The sequence below is a fragment of the Epinephelus moara genome, chromosome 20 (assembly GCF_006386435.1).
Source record: "Epinephelus moara isolate mb chromosome 20, YSFRI_EMoa_1.0, whole genome shotgun sequence".
NCBI lineage: Eukaryota > Metazoa > Chordata > Actinopteri > Perciformes > Serranidae > Epinephelus > Epinephelus moara.
The window spans coordinates 25171556-25196397 of record NC_065525.1 but is presented as its reverse complement, the minus strand read 5'-3'; the positions used below and the strand labels follow the sequence as shown (position 1 = coordinate 25196397).

At 42.1% G+C, this 24842-nt stretch overlaps 2 protein-coding genes across 2 annotated transcripts; one reads left to right on the top strand and one right to left on the bottom strand.

Annotated features, from left to right (window-relative positions):
* Positions 1-633: 633 nt before the first annotated feature.
* On the top strand, positions 634-18443 carry idh2 (isocitrate dehydrogenase (NADP(+)) 2). The gene is made up of 11 exons (XM_050072717.1): positions 634-857; positions 6767-6858; positions 7414-7579; positions 10924-11084; positions 11193-11336; positions 13715-13851; positions 14070-14221; positions 14386-14498; positions 14774-14871; positions 14957-15049; positions 18031-18443. Exons 1-11 carry the CDS (start codon positions 743-745, stop codon positions 18113-18115), a joined length of 1356 nt encoding a protein of 451 aa, XP_049928674.1. The 5' UTR covers positions 634-742; the 3' UTR covers positions 18116-18443.
* A 1098-nt stretch (positions 18444-19541) lies between these two features.
* Positions 19542-23406, bottom strand: znf710a (zinc finger protein 710a). Its single transcript, XM_050072716.1, has 4 exons — positions 21904-23406; positions 20979-21170; positions 20721-20895; positions 19542-20302 (listed from the first exon to the last, which is right to left on the bottom strand). Exons 1-4 carry the CDS (start codon positions 23344-23346, stop codon positions 20133-20135), a joined length of 1980 nt encoding a protein of 659 aa, XP_049928673.1. The 5' UTR covers positions 23347-23406; the 3' UTR covers positions 19542-20132.
* Positions 23407-24842: the final 1436 nt, after the last annotated feature.

The window sequence follows — 24842 nt, the reverse complement described above, 5'->3', positions numbered from 1 at the left end:
TATTTCATGTAAGAAGTACGCTTGATATCAAGTTTTTGGGGCAGTTTGAAGTTTGAAGACCCTCAACTTGGTGAGTGGCCGAAAACGTGAATGGCCCTGTCTAGTGCAATTGTTTGGTTTGTCTATTCTGGGCTTCTGTAGAACAAAATGGCGGAGTACGTGGCAAAGAGCCCGCTCTGTATGTAGCATACATAATAAATGGCACATTTAAATGTAAGAAAAACACAATTGTTTTTATTTTCAGGTGACTACAAACTAATGTACGCATAGTTATAAATGTTACACCATCTTTAATGTGTCTAATATCAATTGTTCACCTTCAGTTTTTGTAGGTGTGGAATCGATATGACTCATTTCTACATCTATTTCTACAGTGTGTGGTGAAGGCATAAAACAGGAACCACCGTTTTAATGAATAAGCAGCAGTGACGGCAGAAGGTGACCTTTGCTTTAGGTCATGCAGCCATGAGAAGCTGAGAATGTACCCTGCTCTACGGCACTGTACATGTCGTCTAGACTGAGGGAGACGCTGCAGAGTTAAACCACTATTTAGTCTCAGTCCCTCCTCTGAGACTGTGTGACTCTGACGTAGCAACCAGCGTGTCCCGCCGGTGAGGCGAAGAAGGGCGGTGCTGCTCCGCCGCTCACTATATTGCAGAGAGCCTCAGAGCGCTTGCCCCCTCTCTGCTCTGACTTTCGTCGAGTGTCAACCACTTCCCAAGTTGAACCGGGCCAAGGAGACATGGCTGGATATTTGAAAGTCCTCAGCTCTCTTTCGAGATCCGCCGCTGCGTTTTCCAGAAACCCGGCGGTGCTTGCGCCGGCTGCAAATTGCCAGACTTTGCAACAAAGAAACTGTGAGTGCACAGAGAGTTATAACCGGTATCACCCACAGCATCACTGTGTTAACGGTTTAGCTTTGTGTGTCAGGATTGGTGCGTTTAAATACAGCTTAGATGTGCCGGTGTGAAGTCAAAAATCAGCTAGCCGTTGGAAGCCGGTGCGGGCGAAGCTAACGCGGCTAACTATGTTAGCCAACTTGCGTTAGCTTGGGATGCTGTTAATGGTGTTAATGGTTTCCTAAGCTTAGGGGCAATGATGCTCTAAAGGCTTCCCAGTGTTTTAATGGTTGATTTATGCCGGGTTGAGTACAGGCTATTCTTATAATCCGGGGGCTTTAAACGTCGACATATTTGACGGCCAAGAAGGCGAAGCGAGCGCTGTCTTTATCTTCCCCATCCAAACTTTGAGGATGACCGTTTAAAGATATGTTGCCTCATAAATGAATGAGACGTTAACGGTCAGTTTGACTGCTACAAGCAAAACAAACGTGACAAGACAAGTTTACACCCTGCTTCATTTTGTAAAGAGACTAAATGAATAGCGGAGCAGAAGCTGGCAGCTGATGAATAAAAGGAATCTTCCGTTTTTAGCTGAGTGTGCGGACATTTTATTGCTAGTCGCCGGGGACTGAAATACAGCCTTAACCACTAATTTATCAAATTAACTCGGTTGTGTCAAGGTTATCTGATGAGTTCCTCCTCAGTCATCATGTCATTAGTGTGACACCGTCTTGGAAAACTTTTGCCAAGGTCAGCCACCGCATACGAGCCTCCGCTATACAGAGCAATGGCTGCCGGTGCCCCGTCTGTCCTACATAATGTTTTCCATCTGGGTTTCATTCACAGTGAAGCTACTAGCTGCACATTTCACCACATCTGACCCCTGTTTTCTGTCTGTAAACCTCCCTGCGGTTTGTTATTCTTACATTCGGCGCTCACAAATTAGACTTATTCACACCAGTGCCAGGAGAGCAATCAAAATGTTGCTTTTTTTAGGTGTTGAGATTTGGAGCAGGGATCCAGATTCATCACGTGGGCTCTGCAGACATCCCAAATTTCATACAGCAGGGAATTTGTGACTGTGTAAGCCCCTTGTGTTGTGGCTTGCATGTCTCCATGCAACTGAAAGTAGCACCACTGGTTAGTGTTTACAAAGGAGTGGGTCAAATGAAGGGCACTTTGACTCTGGTGTGATTTAATCAAGATGTAATTTGAGCTTTGTAGTGTACCGAGCTGTCAGTGAATGATAGTAGCCTGGTTTGTGCCAGCAGGAATGTCTCAGGTAGATAAAACAAACTGTGCTGCCGCTACTCTCAAACTCTTAGGTGTAACATCTGTTAGGGTACGCCTATGGGAGCAGTGCCACTGCATTTTGTTTGGTGTTTAATTCAAAAAACCACCAGGGATAGCGGTCAGTGTGCTTTGAGAGTGCCTTTATCTTTCTGTATTGTGGTCACAAGTTGTATTGTTGTTTCTAACAGCAGCTGTTTGCTGCAATTGCATGCCCTTTACATTTACAGTGCCCATAAAATTGGCCAACATGCTGTTTCTTCTTGGTGCTGAGTTTTAAAACCAGCAGGTGTAATGCACCCTTTAGCCTCCAACTCTAGTTTGTAAACTCTACAACCTTGCATTTGCAGCAGCTTCCTCTTGTTTGTTAGCAGTTTACCAGCTCATTAACTGATGCCCTCAGAGACGTCTCGCCTGCAGCTTAGTTTTAGTCATTTTGTTTACCTGGTGAATGATTGGATTAAAACTGAAGGGGTTTAAGTCTCGTCTCCCGTCTGTTGAAAGTTAACCGAGTCTACCTAGACGGAGGTTGTTGAGGTCATGTTGACCTTAAGGTGCACATAGTTTTAGTCTTTGAGTGCTTGAGCTTAATGTGTGTGGCACAAGTTATGTTGGACACATAAAGATCTCACCTCACAGTTCACCTCTGATATTAGTTGTAAATAGGTGTGCTCACAGGGGATTTAACACTGAAAGTTGGCACTGAACGCCAGGTCAGAATTATTAGCGCTGTTTACTTATTCTATCATCAGATATTTCCCGGTTTAAAATAGATTTTCACACTGCATTTAGGCCAATTCTGTTACAGCTGTTGGAGCCAAAACTATATTCCTCCTCAAAGTTATATCTAGACTGTAAGTAGCTGTTGACTTGTTTTGAAATTGCTCCTGTGTTTCATGTTGACATCAACATGCTAACCTATGAATAATAGTGTCATTTTCTGTGCAACTCTACAGTATATACTCTGTTGTATATTTCTGCTACTGACCGGCTTCATCTAAAGCTACTGGTGGAAAGGAAAAATCTTGCAGTACATGAGCGAATGATGTGGCAGTCAGACCCACATGACTTTGTTTCAGCTCGCCCTTCACCATCCAGTTTGTGATGCATTCACAAGTTACATAATCTACTCAGCTCCCTCTTGCACTCCCCTCCCCCTCATGTGCTGTGATAGTAGAGCCCTGTTTTTGCAGATTTAGGTTAGACGAGTCAGAAATTATGCCAGAAACGGTGGCCGTTAATGACTCACCCATGATGCACTGCGGCAGAGACTATACTGTTTCAGTAGCAGGTGCAGAATGACAAAGTCTGCTATTAGATTACCAAAATCCAGTTTACTTTCCCTGCTCATGAGGTGCTGAATGTAACAACACATAACTTTTGATATTGCTAATGCTAACCTGTAGCATATACAGTATGAGTGATGGTGGTCTGGTAAAGCTTATTTCCCAATGCAGCTAGATTCATTATTGATTAATCTGTCTCGAGTAGCCATTTGCTCTATAAATTGGTAAGAAAACAAAACATTTCAGCTCTAGTGACAGAATCTCTATACACAGAAATTGTTGTCACCATGTAACTAGGGACACGAAAACTCACCACAACCAGTGACACTGAGCACATACTTTTGCTTTTGTTATTCCTTTCTGTCTGCTTCATGCTGTTGAGTAATGCTTGTATGGATTGTAACATAAAGGTCAGAACTGTCTTTGCCACAAGGTTATTTTGAGTGCTTGGTGGACACTGTGTGTCTGTGGTTGGCCGGGCTCATGTATCATGTTTGGAGCATGGGAACAGGGCAGAGGCTGTTTTGACAGGTGTTACCGGCTTTATAATCCCAACTAGGTCAAATGTCTTCACATAACCCACATGGATTTTTTTTTATATTTTATTAAATTCATTTAATATAAGGAAATTTTGTTTGCTTAACGGTTCCACCATGCTCCTTATGTTTACTTGCATTATTTTAGGAAGGCTTTGGGTAGCAGTGGGGGAGCATTAACTTGGCTGGGAACTCTGAGAGTCACTTGATCCTCGGCACCTCCCCCTGTACTTTTCTATTCACTCAGATGGTCCTGCTGGCGGTACTCTCACACACCGAGCAGATATGATTAGAGATACTAATCCATGTTGATCCAATGGGAAAGCAAAGAGGTTAACAGACCTTTCTCTCATAAGTGATTGTTTGTCTGAAAGTAAAACCACACATGTGTTTACAAACAAAAGTTTGTAAAGTTTTAATGTTTTTAAACATGAAATGATGCTCAAGATTTAAGGATATTACATTCAGGATCCCAAATGTTTTCTCCCATAACTAATATCATGGTTTGTAGAGTAAAGCTGTGGGCAGTATATTAAGAGTTAAATCTTTTTAGCGATGATGTAACCGTAGATCTTGAATTGGTATTTCTGGAAGGGTTGCAACGACAGATTAGAGGTACCCTGTGGAGTTTTTGGTGACTAGTAGCACTACTGTGGAGCAGTGTTTTTAGTGAGTGGGTCCTGATTTGTTTGTCTCACATGCACGAGGACTCGCTGATGTAATGCCAACAGGTTCAGGCTATTCCACTGACCGACTGTCCGATGCAGTATTGGGCCAAGAATCGTAGCCAACATAATGCAGGGATGAAGATTGCTAGCTAGAAAACGTGAATGTAAACAATGCAGGTTTAGAAATATTTATTTTGCTCCAATTAAAATTAACTGTGCAGATGTTTTGTTGAAAGAAGTGCATTCAACATGTATGTTAGCCACCAATAATACAGTTTGGTAAAAATACCACATAAATTTGTTTGTTTACATGAAAATCTTCACAGGGCACCTTGATATTTGTATCCATATACCTACTATTGAGTATTTTTCAGTTCTGAGATTAACGATTTGGTCTTAAAAAGGACAAATACCCATGATATGTTACCTTTTTAGTAAAGTGATGTTCTCGATTTTTTTTTTTTTTTTTTCCTTGGGAAACTGTTGGTGTCCATTATTAAAATTGTCATTAGTCTATCAGGCCTTTGTTGTCCTGTTATCACCAAGTAATGTAGTTAAAGGTCCAGCATTTAGGGTTTAGTGTCATCTACCGGTGAGGTTGCAGACCTGAAACTACTCCCATGTGCCAAGCGTGTAGGAGAACTACAGTGGCTGACGCAAAAACGCGAATGGCCATATCTAGAGCCAGTGTTTTGTCTGTCCGTTCTGGGCTACTATAGAACAACATGGTGGACTACATTGTAGAGGACCTGTTTCTTATGTAGCTATTAACAGCTCATTCTAAGGTAACAAAACAAGGGATGCACGCAATAAGCTGTCTGAACGATGAAACATCCACCCCCTCGCCAGTCGGCACCAGAAATATTAGTCAGTTAAACCAACTACTGTACAATTCATGTACAAGGCCACTTAACTGTCATGCAGCCACCCGCCACTAGTGGGTGCTACAGAGCTGTCAGACAGCAGTCCCCCTCCCCGCGGTAATGCTTAAGTAGACTGTTTTAAAACGGTTTTAAAACAGCATGGCGGGAAATTGGAGAGATGTCCTTTTGCAAAACCAGCACGGTTTGGCAGTACTTTGATCTAGACAATGAATTCAGCAGCAGTTTATCTTTTCTGAGATGTTGTCATTTGTTAACTAAGTGAGTTGTTGTCAGATAATGTGCAGGGTTTACATTCATACTGCACGGCGCAAAATGCCTCTCATTTCAGCTGAAATTTAATTATATTTTAGATGTTTTATTAACTTTAAAGTGAATAATATTTCATTCGGAGGCAATTTATTTATTTTAGATGTTATTTTAGTGGCTAACTTTTGAGTTGTTTTGAGTCATGTTCATTCATACCACACAATGCAAAATGTCTCGTACTTCAGCAGTATTTAAATCTGACATGGCTGTTGAAAATTGTGATGATGTTGTGATGTGATTCAAATACTTAACAATAAATTGTGCTAAATGTTTTTGTTTGTTTACTGAGTGTTTTCCATTTTTAGACTAGTGGACTAGTCTTAATTGAAATTTTGATTTAGTCGACAGGGAAATTAGTCGCCAGGAACATCCCTAAATGAAACATGCTGATTCTTATTTTCAGGTGATTATAAACTAATAGAAACATGGTCATGAATATTATATTTCCATTTCTGCCAATAGATGCCGCTAAATCCTACACTGGGGACCTTTAAAAGAATATTATGCACAGTAATGGTAGTCTCTAAAATGTGCTGCTTTGCTGCTTTTATTTCATATGAGAAGTTTGATATCTCAGGTTTTTGGGCAGTTGATGGCACAAAGCAAAGCATTTGAAGATGTCACCTTGGACTGTGATAAACATTTTTTCACTATATAGACCAAATGATAAATCAGTTTATAGACAATTGGCAGATTAATTGAGAATGAAACTGATAGTTAGTTGCAGCATTATTCCTGAGGCACAGATATTATCTGGCAAAAGCAAAGGAAACAGGAAACCAAATGCACAAGTGCCTGACATCTGCAGACAGCCTGGAAACAGGATCTCTTTCTTTTTTTTCCAGTCGGTTTAGTTTCCTGTTGCTCAGCCATCTTTGACCCCTAAATAAATTACCATTTTTGTTGTGAATGAAAAGCTGGATTTACATGAACCGTTCTGTGTGTGATTGACAGATGCCGACAAACGCATCAAAGTGTCGCAGCCGGTGGTGGAGATGGACGGAGATGAGATGACCAGGATCATCTGGGAGTTCATCAAAGAGAAGGTGATAAAGGGGCGTCCAGGGGTGCACACACACCAACACTGGTGTGAGTCTCAGAGGACAACGTGCCCACGCTGTCTGACTCTCCTATTTTTATACTGCAGCCTGACACGTGGATATTAGGGGAGGCTTTTCTATGGGAGATTATGTGTGTATGATGTAGGGGGGAGGTGCTTGGGTGATGTTTCATTCAGTCACTGGCTGATTGCCCGTGCAGAGAGCAGATGGCTCAGTTGGCTCAGGCAGAAAACGTGGAGAAGCATGAGATAAAATCCTTGAATGTTTTCTGAGTTGTGTTGTTCAGTCATTGTGTGATTTATAAAAAGATTTTTCATGCAGATACTTTAAGTCACACTTTTCACACTGCATTATGCTCACATCATAAAGTAGATCTGTTGAGCAAATTTGGTGGGTTTTTGAACATTTAGCCACAGTTTGATGTTATTTGATTTAATCGCTCAGAAAACGGAACAGAATAAATTTTCCTAGACATCAAAACAGTGTAGCGACTGTGGTCAATTGTGGATGCTAATTTGTGGTGGTTGTTGTGTCTTTTAGCTGATCCTGAGCAACGTCGATGTTGAGCTGAAGTATTACGACCTGGGTCTGCCGTACCGTGACCAGACTGATGACCAGGTCACCATCGACTCTGCCCTGGCCACTAAGAAGTACAGTGTGGCTGTTAAGTGTGCCACCATCACACCCGACGAAGCCAGAGTGGAAGGTGTGTATGAAAAAGCGTCGTCACAATACTGGAATTTCTAACTTTGATACAATACCTTGAAAAATACTGATATTCAATACCTTTTTCGGCGCCAGATGGAAAAATTGACATTGAGGGAATACAATTATTTACTTCTTATTTAACATAAATATAATAAGGCTAGAACATGACGACAACTAATTTTCTTTTCTTGTTTAGTACCAGAACACGGCAGGATGACTAGTAAATATTAACAATAGGAGAGAGTGAGAAAGCACAGCTGGTACTGGTGTTATCAATACTGCTGAAAATGAGTATCGAAACCATTTCAAATGTCCAGAATCTATGTATCGATAAATTTAGAGTAGACTTGCACCTGTTGCCTCACACCTAGAATGAGTTCACCAGAGGCCTGTACTATGAAGCCAGATCATCTTACCCAGGATATCTTTTCATTATCTGGCTTGACTAAGCCTAACATTGGCCATCTGGATAACCAGTACTACAGAGCTGGTTATCAACTAGTTAAGTCAGCTCTGGGTTTTCTATCCAGCCACGAGCACATTCATGTGATAGAGGTTCATGTTAATTGCGAGCAACATCATCATGAGGTCTGCATGACCAAAATGTGGCCTTTTATAATAACGGAAGCCCATTAACAGTATGTGGATTATTTTACTAATAGATTATTATCTGTTTTATCCTAGTTCTCGTCACGTAGGTGTCTCATGTTATTTCGTGCTGCAGTGAGTCAGAGTGTGAAAGCAGCACTGTCAGCGATCACTCCGGACTAAAATAAACTCTGCACAAGTTAAAATCCTGCTAAAATCATGTGTTTAGTGTTGTAAACGATCTCTCCATTTGTTAGAAGCTCTGGATTGGAGCCTTGAAACAATGAAGTGATTCTACTGACCTACAATATACGGTATAGGCTCCTCTTTTTACCTGAGACTCTGGACTTCTGTCCATGGATACTTTTTCTTCAGTGATATGATTGGTCAGAGGTTGGGGTGTTGACAGGCTGTGATCCGTTACCCTGAAGTTAATCTGCTCCGGAGCTGGTTAGCTGTTCAGCATAAGTTACCACTGTGATTTATCCTGGTAAAAAGAGAACCACCTTCGTAGTACTGAAAACCTGAGTTAAGTTACGTCACTAACTTCAAATCCTGCTTGGTAGCACAGGCCTCTGCTCTTTGTAAAGCACTTTGTAATCACTGATTTATATAACGGCTGTATCAGTAAACATTATAATTATATATTATAATATTTACTCAAAGTCAAAAGATTTTGAGTACAGTGTAGGAGACAATGCAGAGTATATTTGTCTTTATAGTAGGTGGTAGAATTGTGTACATACTCATTAAACTGGTTGAACTTCACTCAAGCTCGTGTTTAGACTCTCATTAGGATTTCAGAGTTTTTCATTTTAAGCCCTTTAAATCCAGAGATTGAGGTGGAGCAGTTTCATGCGGCTGTTATCATGGGGGAGAATTTTCACAGCACAGGAAATTCAGTGTATTTACAATATAAACAATTGAAAAGGTCTCCAGAAAGCGACTGGAAAGAGGCTTAGCAAACTTAGACTGAGGTATGTCCACTCAGAGGAGTCTGTTGGTTGCTACAAAGGGCCGACTGCAGCACACATCAGAGCTCCAGGATGCAAGGCTGCAGCTTTTAAAAGATTTATCAAGGCATGACTAGCTGTGTTAAAGGTATACTACGCGGGATTGTGGGTTACTGTTTATAAACACGCTCACCAGTGAAAGTGAAAGTAAAAACCAACCCCAGTTTCACTTCTGTTTTGGCGTCTTACCTCACTATGTGTTTTTTGGCATTGCGTTTCTCGGAAGCCTGCTGCTTACATCTGGCACCTCGCTGCTGCCTTTTTTATAAAGCCCCGACCTCATCTGAGCACCGTGGGGGTGCACGCCCATAAACATGCCCAACACAGAAAATAAAATAAGAAGAAAATAAGAAAATACAGGCAGAGAGCAGAGTCTCTGCAGATGAATACACCGCCACACACAGAGTGGGCTGTGAGTGATGACTGAGAGGGATTACTTCTGTAGGAGTCTATACATTGTATAGACTGTGCATTGTCTCCTGCATAGTATACCTTTAACTGGTTGAACTTTATTTATTCAACATATAACAAAGACTATACACAAAACACAGAACATGGTATACAATGTGGAGATGTTTACATTAAAATTCAAGGACGAAGAGAGGTAGCTATAGTTCTGACACTGCCCATATTAACAGGAACCATTGTCTATTAAACTTATAAATTTTAAACTGTAATCTTGCTGTAGTCTTTTCCATAAGAAAGACACTTTTTACCGCATCTCTCCATCGAGCTGGAAGGGCGGCTTTAGCAACAAGGCCGTTGTAGTTTCTTTTGCTGTCAAGGGCAGTGTCCTCAGTACTTTCATTCTTCCCCTGTTTGTCATATTCTCTGGAGTGATACCCAGTATAACTGGTTGAACTTTAGTGAAGCTGCAGTTGAGAGTCCCATTAGGATTTCAGAACATTTTAAGCCATTTAAATCCAAAGGTTGAGGGGGAGTAGTTTCAGCCGTTGTTCACAGCATAGAAAAGATGATGTATTTACAGTATAAACAATTGAAAAGGTCTTTGGAAAGTGAAAAGAACTCTGACTGATTTGGACAGGAATTAGCAAACCTGTATTGAAAACAGTATCAACTGTCCAGTCAGAATGGCCTGTTGGTTGCTACAAAGGGCTGACTGCAGCAGATATCTAAACTTTGGGATGCAAGGCACAGCTTTTAAAAGATTTATTAAGACATGACCAGCTTGGTTAAGATACAGATTGCTTGAGGAACATGAACTCTCACAAAATATAAAACTCAAATCTCCCAATTCTCTTTCTGTATACCTGTTTACATTTTAATTTTATAGCACTTTAAACTCAAGAACAATCCAGAGGAACGAAGTCCAATTCAGTGATTTGTTAATGCACAGATATTTTGGCACATGCCTGTCCTCTGTGTTCAAACCGACAACAGCTGTATTAACAGTGAGCATGCTGCATTTGTAAAATGCAAGGTTATCAACAGTGTTTACAGGCTAATAGAACCAAACCAATACATTGGCAAGCCGTGTATGTCAACTGATAAACGTCAGGAAATTGAAGTACAGAAATGCCAGAGAAAGAGTGCAACTCTATAGTTTGTCAACCAGAGAGAGAGAGAGTTTATATTTTTATCTGCACAAAACATTTGTTGCTTTAAATTGTTAGAAAAACAAATTTAAGGGAATTTCAGCTTTCAAAAGTTAATGTCGGTATCAGCTTCAAAAATGCTGCACGTCCTGTTGTAACAGTAGTTTCTGTGTGTCTATATTTAGAGTTCAGCCTGAAGAAGATGTGGAAGAGCCCCAACGGCACCATCAGGAACATTCTGGGCGGCACTGTCTTCCGCGAGCCAATCATCTGCAAGAACATTCCCAGGCTTGTTCCAGGCTGGACGCAGCCCATCACCATCGGCAGACACGCCTTCGGTGATCAGGTGAGTGAACTCTAAACACTGAGGAGCATGTAGCGGTTCAGTTTACAGGAATATTTCCCAGGCGATCCCAGGATTGCTGTAAAAGTTAATGAAGTGTTTCTTCTACAGTACAGAGCAACAGACTTTGTTGTGGATCAGCCCGGCAAGTTCAAGATTATCTTCTCACCTGCTGATGGTAGCGCCGGTAAGGAGTGGGAGGTCTATGACTTCCCTGCCGGTGGCTGTGGAATGGGCATGTACAACACAGATGAGGTGAGTGAGTGAGTGAGTGAGTGAGTGAGTGAGTGAGTGTGTGTGCTTCTGTTTTAAAGGATAAGGCAGCCTTATTGTCAAGAAATCCCATTAAAACAAAAGAAGCAGCAACAGTGTGTTAGTGCCTCTCTCACTACTTTTTCTATTCCGCACTGCGTCTGTAACACTCGGCCTCAAGCCAGTTTGTTCCTGCTGTGGACGTAAATCTTGGAATAAATACTGATTTCACCATTTTTGGCAATGTGTTAGTGGTGTATTTTCCACTGCAGATTTAGGGTGCTAGTGAATATTTATGGCAGCAGGACAGTCGAGGCTCAAGGATAGCTTTATTGTCCCAGAGGGGCAGTTTGTTGTAGGACCAGCAGTAACCACACAACTATCAGACACACAGTAAATACATACAAACACGTGTATGTGCGATCATCTCAAAATAAACTACAGTTTCCATGTTCACCATAATAAATAACACGGTCACATGGTGTAGTGATGCTGCTCACTGTTGTGCTTGTAATAGTTTTTGGATAACTAATGGAGCATCTATTCCACAGAGGATTAGATGTATCAGGCTTTGGCTGCACAGACTGTACTTATTAGTGGCATCAATTAGGGCTGCAGCTAACTATTTTTTTTAATATTGATTATTCTGTCCATTATTTTGTTGATTTTAGTTGCTTTGTCAATTAAATGTCAGAAATATAGATATAGAGAAATATGCCCTGTGTAATTTCACAGAGCCACGGTGGTTATCTTCAAATTGTAGCCATGTTTCATTTGATCAACAGTGCAGAAATCCAAAGTTAGTCATTTTGTTATCATATTTGCAGAAGAAAAGCATCAAATTCTCACACTGAGGAAGCCTGAAACCAGCAAAAATTGCTTGAAAATAATCCTAAAACTATTATCAAAATAGTTGCCATTAACTTTCTGTCAGTTGGTTAAAATAATCTTTGTTTTTGCTCTTTTAATGGGATTTGTTGACAGTAAGAAATGTTTTAGTTTAACGCTTTTCTCACTTTAAAGCTGAAGTTGGTAACTTATAAAAAATGAAATATGAAAAAACTTTTTTCGCACTTGCTGAACTGTCACTTTATTCACACAGCACTAAATGAGACAGATAATCTGTTTACAAAATCATATTCCTCTGCCTACTCTATTGCCGTGCAGTGCTTCTGATAGCCTCACTGAATGTGAACAAAAACAGCCAATCAGAGCAGAGGAGTCTCTAACGCAGCTGTCAGTTACTTCATGAACTGTGGTCAAACTGTCAAACTAGGCGGTGCTGACCAAATATGAATCAAGATTCTGTTACTGCATTGCCTACTTCGAGTCTCAGATGTTTTAGGAAAGTTTAGTGTACTGTTTAGCTGTTAAATGAGAAAGTTGCTCCAGCTGGTGCACGGTACTCGGCACTGGTCAACTATTTCCAACATGGCACCCAGGTCACCAGCTTTCTCATATTACAGCTAAACAGTCCACTAAAATATGTTTGTTAAGTCATTTGAGACAAGAAGTAGGCAATGCAGTAACAGAATCTTGATTCATATTTGATCAGCGTTCCCTAGTTTGACAGTTTGACCGCAGTTCACAAGCAGTGACTGACGTGTTTGACGGCTGCTTCAGAGGCTCAGAGTGGCTATTTTTGGTGCATCGTGGTCGATTCTGACAAATGCTGTTAGACGCAGTAGGAAGAGGAGGCGGGGCATGATTTTTTTACAGACTATCTGTCTCATGTCCTTCTTTCAGACGGTTTTAGCAAATAATTAAAGTTACCAACTGCATGTTTAATACACAGGATTTCCTTCTGTGCTCTACAAATATCTTGTGGGCTGATTGTGTCATAGAAGATACTCTTGGGGTAAAAGATAATAAAAGGTTGTGCTTATCTGAGTGAGATGCTTGTCAGATTGAAATGTCTGTTTGTGTCAGCCTAGATTGTGTCGGACCTTTTCTTTGTACTTGCTAAATTAAAGATATTATTTTTTTCCACTTGGAGAAAACAAGATAACATCAAATTGCGTAATTCTTGTTATTGGTTCCAGTTTCTACCGCAGTCTCTAACCATGTAGGCATAGAAACTGTTGGCACTCATGCCTATACCTACCTGTGAATTCTACTCATGCTTAAAGAAAACTGCAGTCACACTCTGCCCGAGGCTTTTTGTAGAATTGACACAGCAGTCGTTCAGTGAGCAGACCAGCGTCTTTTCAACCTGCTCCGCTACTGTTTTGTTTGCCTTCATCAGCACGGCTCTGTTTGATTAAACAACATCAGAGGTCATAGCAGATGACTTTCAGCTTGTCAAGGGGGAAGGTTGTTCACCCCTGTACTACTGATAAAATGCTACAGCAGTCGTGTGTGTATTTTTCCCCCTCCAACAGTCTATCACAGGCTTTGCCCACAGCTGCTTCCAGTATGCTATTGGCAAGAAGTGGCCCCTGTACATGAGCACAAAGAACACCATTCTTAAAGCATATGATGGCAGATTTAAAGACATCTTCCAGGATATCTTTGAAAAGTAAGTGCCTTCTGTCGTCTGTGTTTCCAAGTTCTTTTGGAAAACTACTGCTCTGTGTCATCGCTAAATAGAACATAGTATTTCATTTATTCTTGTACACAAAGTGATCACAGTGATTAGAATATGGTCCAATTGAAACCACTGTTTTCCATTTAAAAGTTGTGTATAGGAAGGTAAACCGCAGCATTGATTGAATATGTTGCTTGTGCTTCCTACAGGCATTACAAGCCCGAGTTTGACAAGCTGAAGATCTGGTATGAGCACAGACTTATTGACGACATGGTCGCCCAAGTGCTGAAGTCCTCGGGAGCCTTTGTGTGGGCTTGCAAGAACTACGACGGAGATGTGCAGTCCGATATCCTCGCACAGGGTGAGATATTTGGAAAGCAACACCACCTCTGCTTCTTGGGAAAATTTTAGTTGTTATGAAATACCGCAAGCTATAAGCATTCGAGATGCCTGCCAGTTTTTTGGGAGCAGATGTGGGTTGCATTAAAAGAAGGATTTTGTGTGTTCTGTGTTCCCCGTTTTTAGGCTTTGGCTCCCTGGGATTGATGACATCAGTTCTGGTGTGTCCCGACGGCAAGACCATCGAGGCCGAGGCTGCCCACGGCACTGTGACCAGGCACTATCGCGAGCACCAGAAGGTTACTTACCATCTTTATCAATCTTATGGCTCTGTATTGGAAAACATTTCAGCTGGGCAATGAAACAGAAAATGTGTGAAGCCAAATTATGGCCTTGCAAACAGGCTGTGTAATCTGTGGGGTTATACTGCCACCATGTGGGGGAAACTGAGAATGAGAAATATGCTTCAATGCTTAGACCAAGTAAACAAATGATGCTTTACATTCATGATAATTAAAAACAAAGTTCCTGTTTGTGTAGCACTTAAAAACATTATCCTCACCTCTCCTTCCAGGGAAGGCCGACCAGCACCAACCCCATCGCTAGCATATTTGCCTGGACCAGGGGCCTGGAGCATCGTGGCAAACTTGATGGCAACCCTGACCTCATCAAGTAAGAGATGCTGCCATTTTTGTAGTCTGACACTGAGATGAAAGTTGTTGTTTTTCTTCATCTAAATGTCTTTGTTAATCTGCAGGTTCTCCCAGACTCTGGAGAGGGTGTGTGTTGAGACTGTCGAGAGCGGTACGATGACCAAGGACCTCGCAGGCTGCATCCACGGCCTGTCCAAGTAAGTTTGTGTGTTAATAATATCTAAGTTACAGATGGCGGTCAAAGCCACATCAAAAAAGACATCGTAAAACTTGTTACTTATGAAGGTAATAATGATGCATGATGTAGATATACCTAGTTTTTGCTGCTAGTAGTGGGTTTTGTCATCAGATCAAATCAAAGTTCGTCTTTGATTCAGTGAAGTCCTGGAAATATCCAACAGGGATCTTTGTCCACACTGAGTGTCATGCAGCACACTTGCCAACCTTAAGTCCTCAAAAAATAGATAGGATTTTTAAAACCTAAGCAGAGGGTCTGGAGGTCCTCCCCCAGAAAATTTTGAGTTTCAAAGACTTTGGTTCATGACCCTGGTACTCCACAAGAGTACCAGGAGTGAGGGAAGCCAGGCTGCAGGCTTGGCCCACACCAGGGACCCACAGCTAGCTTTCCTCCCTGACCCACACACCACTGGGTCCTGGATGTTTAAGCGAGGCCCTCCGTCTCCAGAAGGTCAGAGATGGAGTGAGACTGGGAAGTGGGGAGCAAATAGTACATCTTTAGGGTCACAGGGTTTATAAGCACTACACAGAGCCAGAAACAGGTTGTGTTAAGGAAAAAGAAAAAAACGGGGTGAAATTGGTCGTAAATTGTGAGAAATACACGAGAATTGCAACCCCGGGGGAAATGTGAGTCTCTCAGGAAAAACAGGACTTGGCAAGTATGTGTCCATGACAGCACAGCCTTTAACATGTTCAGTTTAAATGGCATCATCAGTGATTTGAATATTTGTCTGCACACTGCACTAAAACAAACCTAAATGTTTTGGAGGTGTTACATAAACATGTTTTACCTGCGGGGCTTCTGAAGGTGTGAGGAACAGTTTGGCCCCAGAGATCACTAAAAATAAGAAAAGGAAAGTTCTTGGTATCACTGGGACTTCACACCTAAAATATGTAGAATAAAAAGCATGAGTGCAGCTATTATTATTCCTGATAGCTAAGGACATTCATGTAAGTTAACATATTGAAATAAATAAAATAAAACAAAAGATGAAGTCGTTAGAAACATGGTAGGTCTAGTGGTTTATGTAATCCATGAAAGGGGAACAAGTTTAAAGTAGAGCTGAGAATCAATTTGTTGATCCAACAGAAAAAAATATCTGCAGTTATGTTAATTATCAATCAGTCATTTAGTAATGTTTTTTTGACATAACATACAATAGTTCCAGCATCTTAATTTGGAGGATTTGCAGCCTTTCTCTGTACTTTGTCGTTTTAATTTATATACTTTCTTTTTTTTTTTTTTTTGTAAGGAGGGATGGGTATAGTTTTTTATTTCATTTCATTTTATGTTATTTTAATTTATTTTGTTTTATTTTATTTCATTTTGTTTTAATTTATTTGATCTTATTTCATTTCATTTTATTTTATTTTATAGATACCGATATTGGTATCGCTACTTTTACTGACATTACTCTCCATAATCTTGTGCAGAACAGCAACTTAAAATATTTCCCTAGTTTTCTGAAAAATTGCTGCAGATGTCAACAAAGGTCTGGTGATGCTTCTTGGTGCTTAATTTAAACAGTATTACAAATATTCAAAATAAGATGTAAAAGAAAATACAGATAGGAATTTGGAAATGTCAGCTATGTTAGAATGAATTAATGTCACATGAATACCAGCAGCAGTGCGTCCAGGAACTTATCAACATTTCTGTACTGACCAGTCAGGAACTGGTACCAGTTCAGTACAGGTTCTCGATACCCACCCATCACTTTAAGTCAGACAGAACAAGCTGTCTAAAAATTTCAACATGAGCTGTGAAAAACTTAAGTGCCCATTTGTCACAATTTTCTGATATTTTATCCACCAAACAATTTGAGAAAATGATCTGCAGATGAATCAATCACACAGAAACTCATTAGTCGCAGCTTTAATCTGAAGCATGTATCCATTTAGTTCGTGGAGCATCTTTGTGTTTTGGGACATTAAGCTTATGATGGCATCAAAAAATGAATGTTTGGTGCTTTCGCTGGCAGATTTCCTTCTTTTAACGTGAAATACAAATATTTTATTTTGATCAAACCACCACCAACAGTCTCAACATTGACTTAAGCTAGGATGTTATTTACCCTGATTATGACATGCCTGCATGTGATACAGGACGGGAACTACGGGAACTTGAAACCTCGTCCCAAATATGCCCTCATCTTGTTTTTAGCTGATAGGAGGTAAAGTCAGTGTGGTGTTCTGTCGACAACAGGGTTTAAGGATTTATTTTTACCACTCTAAGTTGTGTTTATGTTTCTCTTTGTTTGCTTGTTTGTTGGCAGGATCTCTTAAAAACTTTTGGTGTAGATTTAGGCATTCTTCTAAGAAAAATAATTGTCTCACTTCAGATAAAAATCTGGATCTAAGACATTTAAAGCAGTGTTAACATTGTAAAATATAAGAAGAGGTTGTATTTTTGCTCATTTCTCATGAACAAGTGAATGAAGAAGAACAAACAACACGTGTTGCACAGTTCATCTAGATCCAGGTACAAATGAACGATTTTCTTAGCATTTTATTAAATCCTGGTGGAGGTATGTGTCATCTTGTTCACCGACTTGTTTCTCCACACGATTGGTCAGTGTATCTGTTAGCATCGGCTCACCCGCTAGCTTGTACGCATTCTGTCTTTTAAGTCACACATCTGCCAGTGAGTGCTTGTTATTTTTGTCATTAAGGCAGCAAACTAGAGACGTGCATACAAACAGGACAGCCTTTTTTTAATACAGCTGTAATGTAGTACCAAGTCTTACTGTGTTTAATGTTTCTATCATGCATCTTTAAAATGTTTAATGATGATACTGATAATGATGATGCTGTTCTTATTACCATAGCCTTAATAATAATAATAATAAAATGAGAGCGGTTACTGGTTGTTCTGCTGCAAAATTGTCGTCTTTTCTTCATGTTACTGAATTTCCTGCTCTGTCCTGTCTTGCCTCCTCAGCGTCAAGCTGAACGAGCACTACGTCAATACCACAGACTTCCTCGACGCCATCAAGACAAATCTGGATAAAGCCCTCGGCAAGTAAAGGACTTGAAAGAATATAGTTAGCCTGGAGATGGCAACGTCACTCATTGTTTTGTACCTCATTTTTAACTTAAAAAGGTCAATAAATCCACTTGCATTTTGTCTGAAGGAAAAAAAAGTACTGTCTATAGGATTATGTAGTATACTATAAGGGTTATTAAATTTCTGTAGTCGAGAGCTGTGCTTCCACCTGATGCCTCCCTAACTATCTGTCCCACTATTTGCAAGGTTTTATTTTTGTAATGTGAAGTACTGTATTCAATACTGTGTAATGCCTTGGGCTAGACTGAAGCCTGTCAAACGTACGAATAAATCCTGTTTGACCCACTGTCGGTGTTTGTTGCTGTTGTTTTCTTTACAGAAATCAAAGGTCAGGCATTTTAAAGGTAAATAAATTTATTATTTTACAGTATTGTCTGGTACACAACATTTTACATACATTTCTATCCACATTATCTCCACACTAATGTCTAATACAGAAAGCCATTTAAGCTGAACATCGTCCCCTTTTTGTAATCATCACTCAAACGGTGATGGAACGAACACACAAGCCGGAAAAACTCACAAAATTGAGCATTTATATTTTAAATGCGCTATATCAACATCGCAAATGGATACCTTTTTGTTTTCGCAGGTTACAAGTTTGAAAAGCTAAGCACTGGGAAACTGAATATATTGAGCATTTCCCAAATCATTTTCCACAAGGTCCGTGGCCCTGTCACATGTTGGGAGGTTGTCGTTCATCACTTGAGACCAGTGTACAGCATGATGGATGGCATGCTCTCGCAGACACACTGGGGCACTTAATATTTGTGTCTTGAGTTTTTTTGGGACACTTCTTGTTGAGATTCATCCATAAAAAAATAAAAAATAAAAAAACCAGAACTGCAATATGAATGCAGGGGTTTGCATTGCTTTTGAAAAATGCTGCAGTCTTGTCTGGCGAAGGCCCTGGACGAGGGGGGAAAATGGCGAGGTTTGTTGAAAGAGAAGCTGTACCACAGTCTGTTCTCTGTGGTAATCTTTTGAGGAGATCTACAGATGGGTGGGAGGGGAACCTGAATGTAATTTCATGAGGTCTGCGATTGGACCCCTAGAAATCCAATGTCCCAGCTCAACACAACAGCAAGGGGGAAAAAAGCCTTACAGTCCCTGTAGCTGCAAGATTTGATCCAATTCTTTGGTAAAGGGGTCCTACCATTAGAAAAAAAGGGTGTTTTTGATTTTCTTTTCATTAGCGTCTTTAAAACATTCCACAGAAACAATTACATTCATAGACTAGAGATCAATACAGGGTGATGCTTGTTAATGCAGAAACCTAAAAAGTAGACACAGTGGCCCTCAGTGCGACGCACCGATCACAGTACCAGCCAACATACAGGAGGGCTGATACATTCTGTACAGTAATATACAATAAAACACGGATTACAGATCCAGTGGAACTCGTTTCGCAGACCTCCAGATTTAATTTATCACAGTTATAATCAAAGTGAATCATTAACCTCTGCAACTTGATAAGCTTTGGCAAGTGAAATGAGCTGTTCCCTTCTTTAACCCTTCACATTAGTTTACTACCCCAGCAGACTGAGAGCGACCGGGATTGTCTGGATGAGTAAGTGCAGTGTAACACCACCAGATGCTTTTAAGCTTGAAGCTAAAAATGTGCTTTTTAAGTTTGGCTCAGATGATGATGATCCTGTCTTTAAGCAAATAACATCTGTATATTTGTATAGATTTTTTTTTAACCTAAATGCTCCTGTTTTAGACAGTCCACTTATCTCAAATATAATATATCTATCAGTAGATTTGCTGTGTTTTTAGAGAAGAAAAATATGTAATAAGGTCAAAAGTATACATTTCCAAATTCTTGTAGCATTACGGGTGATTCCAGTGCATATGAATGTGCAGTTTGCTTGAAGAACAACCCAAGCACTATGCCTTTAAAGGCAAAAACAAAACAAAAAAATCCCGTTTTCATTAGTTCACACTTATATTCAATTTGGGGTCATTTCAATAATTCATGCAGTGCTGAAGCGCCCTGCGCCCTTCCCATAGGTGCTGTAATACTCCATTTGAGATAGTTTAGCAATGTCTGGTGTGTTGTTGTTGTTAGCTCGGTTTTCTCGCTCGCTGAACTCAAAGCTCTCCTCCTCGTAGTCCTCCTGGCCCTCTGGATCTTGGGGGGGTTCTGATGAAAGAAGCAAAGACACGAATGTGATCCCTGCTCTGTCCTCAGTAACACGCACACACAGAGCTCTTCCTAAAGACACATGGCCTCATTGAGGACAGCCAGCAGATCGCCCCTCCTCCTCCCCTGCCTCAGTGTCAGTCTCTACTGATAGAGACAGGCATGTCTAATCCAGGCACTGCTATATTTACTAAACACACAGGGAGGGAGTGACAGAGAAACATCAAAACACTTGGCCACTCGATTACAGTACATGCTAAGTCAAAGTGCATTAGGGGCAGACTGAGTGACAATAATGCGACATGAAGTGCAGAAATTTGCCACACATAACCCATCAACAAATTCAAAATGTCATCAAGGAGTGTCGTCTGTTTCAAAGCAGAGGGTGCAGTTAAGGATGATCAGCGGCGATATTCACCTTGTCCGTCTATCGAGGTGTCCATGATGCCGTGTTTGACCTTCATGTGTCGGCTGAGGTTGCCCTTCAGGTTGAACTTGCTGGTGCAGTAAGGGCACTTGAAGGGCTTGCTGCCGGCGTGGAGGTGCATGTGGCCGAGGAGGTTGTACATTCTGTTGAAAGACTTTCCGCACACCTGAGAGACAAGAGAGCAATAGTCAGTGCCATCACAGTGGGGATTTTTTTCCCTTGAAGTAAGACTCCACTCGCTTCACTCACCTTGCATTTGAAAGGCTTGACCGGCAGGTGGACAATCATGTGCGTTTTAAGGGTCTGCTTCTGGACAAAGGTCTTGAAGCAGACGTGGCACTGGAAGGGCCGCACGCTGGCGTGGATCAACATGTGTCTCTTCAGGTTGGCAGACAGGGTGAACTCTCTGGCGCAGACGTCGCACTTGAATTCTTTCATGCCCTGCAGAAACAAAAAGTGTTTGGACCCTTTAATTAATTTGGCTATATATGTGGTTTAGAGGAAAATAAATAATGAGTCACAGGGAGAAAACACACAAGGCGCCTTTGCGTTCTGGCTTCTGATCCAACACATGTAGATTACATTAGCCCCCCCATGTGTTGAAAGACGGAGCAAAAGAAGTCTTACAATGAAAAGAATGAACTTCTTTTTGGTTTCAACATTTATTTAACTTTAATTTTAATATTTAACAAAAGCAAATGCAATGAAAAGAAATGTTTTTCCCTATAGAATAAAACAGACTATGTAATGCAATGGAGAGAAAGACCAGGGTGATTCATCAGACACAAAGGGAAGTAGCTCTGTGAACGACACACAACACAAAACACATGCAAGTGGGGGGTTGAGCCACACAAAAAAAAAACTCAAGGCCTTTGAAGGCTGTGTTTACAAAGCAACTGGTTTTGGAGGAAAGGCTGTGGTGCAAGTGTGCAACATAACCTCCATCTTTCTCTCAGGACTCAATCAGAGGACTCTGATCATGTGAAGCTAAATATTCCCTTTCGTCCCTTTTATGTTTGTGTCTTAATAATGACAGTTTCCTATTTTACTAAAGGTTTGATATGTGCATGAGCTGAGCCTGTTCTTGGTTTTGTTTTGAGCATATAAACTGGTAGACAAAGGCATGTCATTTGAGTTTCAGTACCCTAAGTGCGAGGGTGTGCGCTGCCAGTACCTTGTGAGTGAGCGCGTGTTGTCGAAGGTGGTGGATCTGGACAAACTCCATGCCGCACTCGGGGCAGACGTAGGGCCGCACGTTCTGGTGCTTCATCAAGTGGTTCTGCAGCTGGCTGCGGTAGGCGAAGGACTTGTGGCACTCCGTGCACTGGTACGTGGTCGGGCCCTGGTGGCTGGCCAGGTGGCGCTTCAGGTGCGCGTAGGTTGGGAACTCGAGGCCGCACTGGGTGCAGACATGGCACTGGCCGTTCTCGTGTTTGTTCTCGTGGGTCCTCAGTTCGCTGGGGTAGGCGAAGCCGCGACCGCAGAAGCGGCAGCTGTATGGTTTGACGTCTGAGTGCTGCAGCATGTGCCTCTTCAAGTGGCTGGTCTGCGTGAAGGCCTTCTCACAAACGGTGCACTTGTGAGGTCTGGTGCCCTGGTGGGTGAGCAGGTGAGTCTGGAGGTGGCTCGGCTGCTTGAAGAGCTTCCCACAGTGTAGACATTCATGGGGCTTTATTCCATTATGGCCCAGGATATGAGTGACGAGGTTGTATTTGGATGTGTATGACTTCTCGCACATGCGACACTTCCAGCGTTTCAGACCCTCGCCCACATCTACGCAGTAAGACTCATCGATCTGTACGTTGATGTCCAACCGGTCAATCTGCATTCGTCTGGCGAGGCCCTCTGGGTCTGACCACAGCATGGCCTGGCCGTTCTCCTCATATTCTCCTGGCAGGGCCATGTCAGCGGACTCGTAGGCCACCTCGTTGGACTCGTAATAGCGGTTCTCCAGAGGACTGCCAGTGTCGCCACTGGTCTTGAGGTTTAGCGCCTCCTCCTCCTCTTCTTCCTCTACCACCAACTCTTCTTCCTTCCTCTCTCTTTCTCTACCAGTGTTTTCTTCTTCCTGTTCTGGCTGTCCGTCTGTTTGTGGCCTGGGTGTGTCTCTCACACATGAGGGACAGTTTCCGCAGGCCTGCTCCTCTTTCAGAGGACCTTGTTGAGTGACTGGATCCTCTGACTTGCCGGGACTTTGCCTGCTGTTCATGTGAATGCAAGACGGAGGGCTATCAGAGTCAAGCCGTTCACCTTTAACCTGAGCCTGTGGACTTGCTACTTTGTGTGGGTGACCCTCCTCACTCCTGGGCCTCTTGGTTCTCCCACGGGGCCCCGGCCGCCTTCTCTCACTGCAGTGGGGCTGAGGCTCTGGCTCCCCAGAAGGCTCAGCCAGGTAGTCTCCGTTGGCCCCTATTAGCTGATCAGCGTACTCATACTCCATTGCCTCAGGTGGAGGAGGAGGACACTCTCTGGGCTCCCCTGTGTAAAAGCCATTTGGAGCTATGGTGGCCCCAAAGATTTCATTCTGGGAGATGAGGCCGAGAACAGCAGCCTGAGCCAGAGATAGCACCACCACGGGCTCCGTCTGCGTGCCCACATCCACGTGGCCCTCAGTCATCTTGGGGTAGGTCCGCACCAAGCGGCTACTCTCCTCCTCCTGGAACAAAACACATAACACATGCAAGTTTTTAAAAATGAACTTGAAGAAATAACACGTGTGTGTGTGTGTGTGTGTTTTTTAGAACCGCGATGTTACAAAACCTGCCTTACACAATGTTTCCTCATATAACCTCATTTCCCCATTGTAGCCTCATGATATTGGTAACCGTCCTATTAATACAAACAAAAGGTTTTGCGATGCCAGATTATTGACATTATCATATGATTTAGTTTTTAGGAAACCAGTCAGGCACCAGCAGCTATACTATTTTCCTCTCCCGGGACTCCAGAAGAGTATTAGGACTATGTTTTTCAGGGGTTACTCTGTGAGAGTGGCATTCGTACTATGTCTTGCTTTGAATCCACAGAACATTCGATGGAGGAGATAAGGCAGATCTGTGTTAGCACCCCGCTTCCTTCCTTGACAGGCTTTAGAATAATAAAGAACACAACAAGGGATGCAGGTCCAGCCAGGAAGTTGACTTCCGTGGACTGTCCTCAGCACTTCCTGTGGGGTCCCGGGGCAGCCTGGCTGACCAAAGTCAGCTCATCGCTGGTTCTATCTGTCCCATTCATAGGGAGCAAAGCGTCTTGACTCTACGCTCGCCGTAGCCGACTTCATAATGCCTGCCACACTGGGCTTCCTTAACAAGATGATATATGCCGGCAGGCAGTCTCATATCCATAACAGACATTCGATTGAGCTTCGAGCTCATTCTGTATTCCAGACCGATGCATGAGACTCGCTAACATAATTGTATGGTTCGGAAGTGTTTCAGACCCACATGCACATGTTTACCCTGCCGCCTGTAAAAGCGGAACAGTGAAACTATGAGGAAGAAATTGTGGTGCGACCAAACTGGCTGTCTGTGGTGAAGGAGAAGCAAGTATTGTAGGCCACTGGTTTCAGGTTATTTCTCAGCATGGCTCTGAGTGGTAGGAAAATGTATAGAGAGAAGCTCTCTGACCCCTACTTTCTTTTCAGACTGCACACACTCTGTGCCATACGCACCAGCAAGAGCTGCTTCCTTTCCTGACACAATGCTGAGAGAAAGAAAAGAGTGGATGTAGAAAAGGGAAAAAAGGAAGAGGAGATAGAGCAGGAATAAAGGTGTGTGTGTGTGTGTGTGTGTGTGTGTGTGTGTGTGTATGAGTGTGTGTGTGGTGTGTGTGTGTGTTGGGAGAGGGGAGTAGACCTGGATGCCCTGATAACCACGTCATTTATAATTACTGCTTTTAAAGTAGTCAGACAGAGACAGACTGTGTGTTTGTGAGAAAGAAAAGGAAAGAGACTGGGTGTGTATTTGAAAGCATGTGTGTGTGTGTGAGAGAAAAGAGAGGGAGGGAGGTATGGAGAGAAGGAGAAAGAGCTGTGGGCGGGGGAGGAGTGGAGGGAGGGAGGGAGGGAAGGAGACAGAGAGAGAAATGAGATGGAGGGGCTGAAAGATAAAGAAA

Excerpts from the sequence above, each read along its gene's own strand:
- idh2 (XM_050072717.1), top strand. The coding sequence starts at position 743 with ATGGCTGGATATTTGAAAGTCCTCAGCTCTCTTTCGAGATCCGCCGCT. Across the intron at positions 6,859-7,413 it reads GGGAGTTCATCAAAGAGAAG|CTGATCCTGAGCAACGTCGA; the intron begins GTGATAAAGGGG and ends TGTGTCTTTTAG. Across the intron at positions 11,085-11,192 it reads GACACGCCTTCGGTGATCAG|TACAGAGCAACAGACTTTGT; the intron begins GTGAGTGAACTC and ends TTTCTTCTACAG.
- znf710a (XM_050072716.1), bottom strand. The coding sequence starts at position 23,346 with ATGACTGAGGGCCACGTGGATGTGGGCACGCAGACGGAGCCCGTGGTG. Across the intron at positions 21,171-21,903 it reads AACACGCGCTCACTCACAAG|GGCATGAAAGAATTCAAGTG; the intron begins GTACTGGCAGCG and ends TTGTTTCTGCAG. Across the intron at positions 20,896-20,978 it reads TCAAGCCTTTCAAATGCAAG|GTGTGCGGAAAGTCTTTCAA; the intron begins GTGAGTGAAGCG and ends CTTGTCTCTCAG.